Source organism: Centruroides sculpturatus, unplaced genomic scaffold, assembly GCF_000671375.1.
Source record: "Centruroides sculpturatus isolate CEXI.00-Female unplaced genomic scaffold, Cexi_2.0 scaffold101, whole genome shotgun sequence".
NCBI classification, from domain to species: domain Eukaryota; kingdom Metazoa; phylum Arthropoda; class Arachnida; order Scorpiones; family Buthidae; genus Centruroides; species Centruroides sculpturatus.
The window spans coordinates 407,125-415,639 of record NW_019384361.1 but is presented as its reverse complement, the minus strand read 5'-3'; the positions used below and the strand labels follow the sequence as shown (position 1 = coordinate 415,639).

General features: G+C 29.5%; 1 protein-coding gene across 1 annotated transcript in view; it reads left to right on the top strand.

Annotated features, from left to right (window-relative positions):
* The window catches only part of LOC111641327 (dihydropyrimidine dehydrogenase [NADP(+)]-like), a 70,331-nt gene that overhangs the window by 20,586 nt on the left and 41,230 nt on the right, over positions 1–8,515 (top strand). Inside the window, exons 8-11 of the mRNA XM_023387468.1 lie at positions 659–743; positions 5,360–5,467; positions 6,529–6,698; positions 6,764–6,974. Coding sequence (XP_023243236.1) covers positions 659–743; positions 5,360–5,467; positions 6,529–6,698; positions 6,764–6,974 — 574 coding nt within the window. The remainder of the gene's footprint in view (positions 1–658; positions 744–5,359; positions 5,468–6,528; positions 6,699–6,763; positions 6,975–8,515) is intronic.

Below are 8,515 nucleotides of genomic sequence, written 5' to 3'. Positions count from 1 at the left end.
AAGGGAAAAACATTCGGCAACATCAGAAGCAGAAGCGTCGCGATCTGGCAACATTGAAACAAGTTTCGAGAAGGACCACGTGCATCGACAGAAGGCGAGAAGAGAAAATTTACATACTTAAGTACTAATAGTTCACGAAAATAATAATTTTTGTGAACTATTATTACTTAAGTATGTAAAAATTTATTACATTTCCTGTTGTACGGGGGTTTTCCCAATTCTCGAACCGTGTCAGAGTAAATCCGTGCTATAAAAGTACCATGTTATACGGGGGATGGTACCAATTCTCGAACCGTGTTAGAGTGAATCCGTGCTATAGAAGTGCCGTGTTATACGGGGGTTACCTGTATGTACAATAACTTTTAATTTAATACTGTATTATAATGTCATCTTTAAGACAAATTATATAACAAAAAGAGTTTAAATTAAACATTTGTTACTAGTAAAGTTCATTTAAATAGATGTGAACATTAAGCAGTATACCCAAAAATCAAATTGGAGCACCACTACTCATAATGATTACCAATTGTTGTTTTGGTCTACAAATATAAGACTAATTCTAATTCAAGTAAATTGGGTAAAATAGTATGCCTTGGAATTGAGGAACTACAGTATTTACTAAATATATCAATCAACTAATCTACTTTTATTGTTTTAGATTATTACTAATAAAACATTAGGCAGAGACTTTTCTTTAATTTCATTAAAGAATGATGGCTTTAAAGTGGTTTTTGTTGGAATTGGTAAGCCTTCTTATATTACAATTTTACAAGAAATATATATGAGAATGTTCATGAATTTATACATCAATATTAGTATTGGGTTGGCCCATATGTACTGACATTTTTTTTAAGTGAAAATTTTGCATGAAAGATAAATGTTTTGGCAATGCATTTTATGTTATTTGATAGAGAATTATCTGCTCTACAAAATAGTGTGTTTAGTTTTTTTATGCTGATATACTTTTTGTTCTTTTCAGGTCAATAAAATGGAGTGTCAAGTTGACAAAAAAGGGCATTTTCGACACCTTCTGCTTTTGCGTTTAATCAAGGTGCCAAAGCCACAGTAGCTGCTTGAGAGATTTGTGAAGTGTATGGCAAAGAAGCGATGCCGCTTAGGATGGCTCAAAATTGGTTTAAAGATTCAAAGATGGCAATTTTGACCTCAAAGACATTCATCGCTTCAGACACTCCATTCAGTTCCATGAGGAGTGACTGAATCAGCTTATTCACAAAGATCCACATTGATCGATGAGGGAATTGGCTGAGATAATGGAATGCTCCCACAATACCATAGAGTATCATCTTCACTCGGTGGGAAAGATTCAAAAGTTGGATGCATGGGTTCCGCAAGCTTTGAACGACAACATCAAAAATCAACAAGTCACAATCTCTGCCAGTTTGCTTACCTGTCATCGGTCAACTCATGGACACAAGCAACAATTCCTCTACTGAGTTGTTACTGGTGACGAAAATGGTGCCTGTGTGTCAATATGAAGCAGCACAAAGAATGGCTTAGCCCCAACAAACAGGCGACATGTTGATTTTTTGATGTTGTCGTTCAAAGCATGCAGAACCCATGTGTCCAACTTTTGAATCTTTTCCACTGAATGAAGGTGATGCTCTATGATACTGTGGGACCATTCCATTAACTCTGCCAATTCCTTCATTGTTTGGTATGGATCTTTGTGAATAAGCTGATTTAGTTGTTCCTCATGGAACTGAATGGAGCATCAAGAGCAATGCATGTCTTTGAGGTTGAAATTACCATCTTTGAATCGCTTAAACCAATCTTGAGCCATTCTAAGAGGCATCGCTTCTTTGCCATACATTTCATAAATCTCTTGAGTAGCTACTGTTGGTTTAACACCTCGATTAAACGCAAAAAGCAGAAGGAGTTGAAAATGCTCATTTTTGTCGACTTGACACTCCATTTTATTGACCTGAAAAGAACAAAAAGTATATCAACATAAAAAAACTAAACACACTATTTTATAAAGCACATAATTCTTTATCAAATAACATAAAACGCATTGCCAAAATATTTTATTTTTCATGCAAAATTTTCACTTAAAAAAAATGTCAGTACTTATGGGCCAATCCAATACAATACTTTGGTATAATATACATAGAACTAAAATATTAAAGTCTTTGAAGTAGAAACAATATTTAATATAAACAATACTTTTAAATTAAAATCCTTGCTTAAAATGTTTCATTAACTAGCAAAACTAATATTTCATTACTTGAATAAATAAATATGATACAACTTGATGGTAAGTGTCCACAGATTACTTATCAGATACTATTAAAAAAAATTTTTTATGCAAATATAAATTTATTCATTTATTAACAAATCATATTATACTATTTCGTAGTTGAATTTAATAAAAATAGTTTTATTTTATGAAGGGTTTGTATTTTTGTGCTTTGATACAGCAAGGCTGGTTTTACCATTAGAAGCCTACGGGTGCCAAGATATGGAATATCAGCTTTATTCATAAACAAAGAAAAGAAAGATTATTAAATCTTTTTGATTTTTTTAATTCTAGAAAAATGGTTTAATTTAATATTAAATAAATTTTATTTGATATATATAAATAATATATATCAAACTGTAAATAAATATATTTAGTATTTTAATTTAATTTATATATTCTCAAAAATAATAGCAAGACAAATTCCAGAAAATACTTCATTACTTGTCCTATCCTGTCATACATATGAAAAATAATTTAGAAAATAGTGTTCCAAATGTTTTTATTGCTCTGAGAATTTTTGTAACATTACAAGTATCAATAGCAAGTTCAGAAAGGAGTTTTTCAAAATTAAAATGTATAAAAATGTATGCATGTCCTGTGATGGCTCAGGAATGACTAACTAGTCTAGCAAATCTTCTACAACAGTGTTTCTCAATTGCCACACCACAAAAAAATTTCATTGGTCTGCAGGAAAATATTTGATCATACTGATGCTGATGCAGTTGATTACAGGTGACATTTAAATAGTAATCCAGAATTATTGTATATACTTTGTTACATACAGTAATTGTAAGATATGCATATAAACATAATTCATAGTTACACATAATTACTAATCCATGCAAAATTATCCATAATTTTACTGGTCTGTGATGAGAAAAAGATTAAGAATCATTGATCCATGGCTGCATGTACTGTACATTGGGGCATGTTCCTCCTTTTTATCTGTGTTGTCCTTTTCCTAATCCCAAGGGGCTCCAATTTCATTATCAACAAACAACAGAAAATTCATGACTTCTATCCTATTCTGGAAATATAAAAAAAACTAATGAGTGATATTTGTTTATTTTTCTAGGTATCTATTTTTATGTAGTTATGTGTTTGTTCATTGTTTGTCCTTGTTTTCAAGGCCAAATTAGTCCTTAGTGCAACCAGCACCACAGTGTGGGAACACTGATCCAACATTGAATAGTATGGCTTAGCCAAGTGGTAACATCATAACTTACTAAACAAGATGAAATAAACTAATATCCAGCACAAAAATGTAAGACAGCTAATGTTTTTGTTCATGTTAAATGGACCGTCTTCAGGCTTAACTGACCACCACAGCTGTTAAAACAAAGGGAATTGCCGTGCACATGTTGAAAGGGGTGACATAAGAAAGAGAGTTGTAAGATTACAACTTGTAGATCGACTTCCATGCAGGGTGGAAGGAATGTATGTCACAAAAGTTTATAGTGGCATTTTTCTGGCAGCCTTTTATATCTCCAACTGCTCCAAATACCTGAGCTGTTCCATGTGCTATGCTATGTATGAGGCATGCACAGTCAAAGTGCATGTCGATTTTAAGTTGAAGGCAAAGGTAGCCAATGCGTCACCTGTAGGCATGTTATATTGATGGCATTCTTATTATGTGGCAGCAAAATTATGTGAGCTTTCATATTTTTTATGAATAATATTTATTTGAAAATGTTTTTGAATATTTTGAAATTTAAAAAGTGAGCAGACTGTAAAGGGAACAGGATGTAGTAAAAGTTGGTAGAGACACCACTATCTTCTACTGATTACACTTGTACAGTAGAATGTCGTACGATACATGAGAAAAGTGTAGGAAGACCTTGATAGCTTCATCAAGAGTCTTCAGAGCCAACTAAAAGAATAAAAACTGAAAATTTAAGGCTTTCTCATTCTTCTGACGTATTGTCGTATGTTGCTCAAATGAATCTGTGATCAACGGGACAAAAATATATTTTAATTTGCTTCAAATTTGCGGTATTTTGTATTTTTTATCAAAATATCACCGTGTCATATCTTTTCAGCATAGAAGACAACCGAATTTTTTCCAACTTTGTGTGGTTCTTGTCCCACTGTACGACGTTATAACGAAACGATTTTAAGTGAGGATTTGCTGTATAAACTATATTATATTGATAGAATAGAGGAAAACCATTTAATTCTATCTTGGGAACAATTAAGATGAATTATAAATACAATTGTTATTCGATATAAGCATAATTAACATTAATTAATTCATTAAATAAATTACCTGTTATTGAAATATTTGCAAGTAATATAATTAGTTCTTGCAGTTAGTATAAATCCTGATAAAACGGGTTCGGATTCTTATACGAAATCATTTTTACAGTTCTTCCTTCCACGGACGAATTTTTTATACATTAGAAACACTAACTAGTCGCTAAATTTTTCATTAATTTAATCATTGTCAGTAAATCTTAAAACTATTAGTTCCTACTAATTCCAAAATGGCCCACCAGTGGCCGAGTGGATAAAACTACTGAACAATGATAGTCGTGGGTNTTTTATCATATGAAAATATTGTAACATTTGGAATTTTAGTAATTTGGACATTATATAATGAATGATAAGAGGATGAATATTTATTATTATTTTTAATCAAACAAACACCCATTCTCTCTTCATCCATTATATCATATCCAGAGTATTGAACAGTTTAGTAAAAGAATTAAAATGTGTATAACTTTTAATAATATCAATTAAAATTGATTTGCAGAAGATAAAATTTGACAACTGTTCTTGTAAAATCATTAGAAAAGTGTAAATTTTTTCAAATGTTAATTTCAATGCTGCAGAAATAGATGATTGTAATTGTTTCCTTTCTATTAATACAGGTATGAATATAATGCTGTTTTGTACTAAGAAATTTTTTTTAATTCAAACTCTTTACAGTGTTAAAGGAATATGTAATAAATTATTTATATTTATGTAAAGTTATGTTGAAATTTCATATATAATCATTGATAAATTAGATTTCATTTTGATTAATTTATTTCATTATTAATGAATGATTTTGAATTAACTACAACTAAAATCATATAAATTTATTTGCTTTAAATTTAGGTTTACCAGAACCAAAGAAGATACCAATATTTGAAGAACTCTCAATAAAAGAAGGATTTTATACATCAAAGGATTTTCTTCCTATGGTTGCAAGAGCAAGTAAACCAGGTAGACCATTTATAAATTAATAAAAATAAAAACTATAAATTTATTTTTGTTATGTTTATTATTTACAGTTATTGTTTTAAAATTCAATTTAATATTTCTTACTTTTAAATTAGATAGAATAAAATGAACTAAGAACTTTTTCAACTCTTTATTCTACTTTTTTTCATATTTTGTAATTACTTTATCTTATCTCATTTTATTTAGTCCAACTTAACTTTTGTCTGTTTATTTTATTTTTTGATTTATTTATTTATATTAGATATAGAAAATATGGATATATTTACAAATATAACACAGGAAGTATAGTTTTTTCTATTTAGTTAAGTTATTTTCTTATCAAATAAGGATGTCAAAACAAATTTTTATTAGATGTCTTTCATCAGAAAAGAAATTAAATTATAACATTCTTTAAAATTGTGAATTTTAAATCCTTAAATTTAACAATGAATTGTTACTATTTAATAGATACAATTGCAATTCTGTAGATTATAGATTAAAAATCCAGCAATGAGTTGCTTAACTTTCCCAGCAACATTTGATGGCACTATCTATTATATCTTATTAAAAAACTTTTNAAATTACTTGTACAATGTTTATGTACAATTTTGTTAGACTAGATACATAGTTAAAAAAGATAATAGGAAAAGTAAAATCAAATATAATTATTATTATAAATGTAATTTATATAAAATATTTTAATCAATATAATTATTAAACAATAAATATTTAGTTTAGTTTTTAAATTTTTACTATGTCTTATGTGTTACTGCACTTATGATAGATTTAATGTATGATATAATAATAAAAATAGAATAAATTTATAATCTATTTTGTTAACTATTATGTTTTTCATATGATAAATGTTAATTCAACCTTACATATTTGAGTAGGGTCTTGCACTGGCAGATTATACATCAAAACCAAATGTCATATATTTTTATCCTGTTTCTGATCTGCCAGACAGTGTGAATGAAAGGTAATAAAAAAAGAAGACTTTTCTTAAAGCATTTTTTGAAACTAATTTATTTTTATTTGGTAATGAAATTATTTAATTTTAATAGGTATGTGTAACTGTGGAAATGCCTTGCCAAAACTTTCTGGGAATGTTGTTGTGCTGGGTGCTGGTGATACTGCATTTGATTGTGCTACATCTGCATTAAGATGTGGAGCTAAAAAAGTCTACATTGTCTTCAGAAAAGGTTTTACTAATATAAGAGCTGTACCTGAAGAGGTAAATTTAAATTACTTCTTAACTTTCTTATTGAATAACAATGTTGACTATGAATATTGAATTAGATGGACCTTGCACGAGAAGAAAAATGTGAATTTATGCCATTTCTTAATCCTTTTCAAGTTTTGAAAAAAGATGGCCATATTGTGGCAATTGAATTTCACAGAACAGAACAAGATGAAGAAGGAAATTGGGTAGATGATGAAGAACAAGTTGTAAAATTGAAAACCAACTACATCATCTCAGCATTTGGTTCTACTCTTAATGATTCAAAAGGTTGGTTTTTGTATGAAAATAATGCTACAACTTAATTAAATCAGTTATTTATAACTTTAAAATTTTTAAAGAGGAATTGTTCAGAACTGAACAGAAGATTTATCAAGTTGTTATTTCCAAAATAATTTTAAATATAATTGCAAGATTACTGAATCCAATAAAATATTTTTTTTACAAAATAAAAAAATATTAATTTTAATTTCTGTCATATTTTAAAAAATAATTCATTTATTAATTATCTTGGATATACAGAGTTGAGTTGGATAATGTGAAAGCTGTCATAATAAACACATTAGTTGTATGAAGTTTAAATTCTGCCACAAAAAGAAAGTAAGATGGGAGTTTAATTGAATAGTTTTATCATTTGACAAAAGTGAAATGGCACTGTCCTTGGAGTTGATTCTGGTGCACACATGTCAATGCATTGTTCACCATTACCTGAAAATGTACTCATATTGCTTACAGCATGTAGGCCTACAAGCACTATGGGTACATTTGCAGGTAACATCAAACAATGCATTGACATGTTTTGTATAGCAGAGTCACCTCTTAAGGACAATGGACTACACAAAAATGCAGCAGAAACATGGGCTTAGCTCTCAGAATCATGCTTATGACTACTGAAGTGTGACTACATGATTAATCTGTTTCTTCAAAGGCTTACACATTATGCATTGTACTTAGGCACAAGACCATTAAGATCTGTATGGAGAATGGAAATAAAGCAGGCTTCTTTAGCCTTCTTTTTTTTTGATGAAATGAAATATGTAAAATGTTTCTTTAATAAAAAAACATCCTTAAAGATTTTATTTTCTGTTAGTAAAAATAACATTAATTTTATAAGATTAGGACCTCTACATGCCCCTAAGTTTTCTCTGGGCATGGCGGAAATCACCAGCTTCCCTTCACACCCTGCTTAGGCACCTTCCTGAATCCATAAACATGAGAAAACTTGTGTTTAACAGCCATCACACTCAAATTCTCTATATCAAAGTCCATGGTCAGTGCCATTTTTTACTTCTGTCTCATGACAAAACTATCCAATGAAACTTTTTCCTTATTTCACCATTGTGGCAGAATTTGAACTTTATACAACTTATTTATTTTTTATAAACCAGCTTTCAAATTATCACCATCCAAACAGATCACCCCAAAAAGATATATATATATATATACAGGAATGCTCTGTTTACCTATCCATTATTTTGATACCTATATACAGTAGACCCTCCCCTATAACATTGTTGATAATTCCGTATTATATGAATTCCATGTTGTACGAGTCACTTAGATTTTACAAATATGTGAGCTGTTCACAGCCCGGCACATGTATTTGTAAAATCTAAATGACTCATACAACATGGAATTCATATAACACCAGTGGCATGCCGTCATTGGAAGCGGTGGAAGCACCGCTTCCCTTGTATTTTATAAAATATAAATATATATTAATTTTAATTATATGAAAATAATCGCACAATATTTTATTATAACCGCATTATGTATCTTATTACAAATTTCTATACTACACGTGAAAAAAA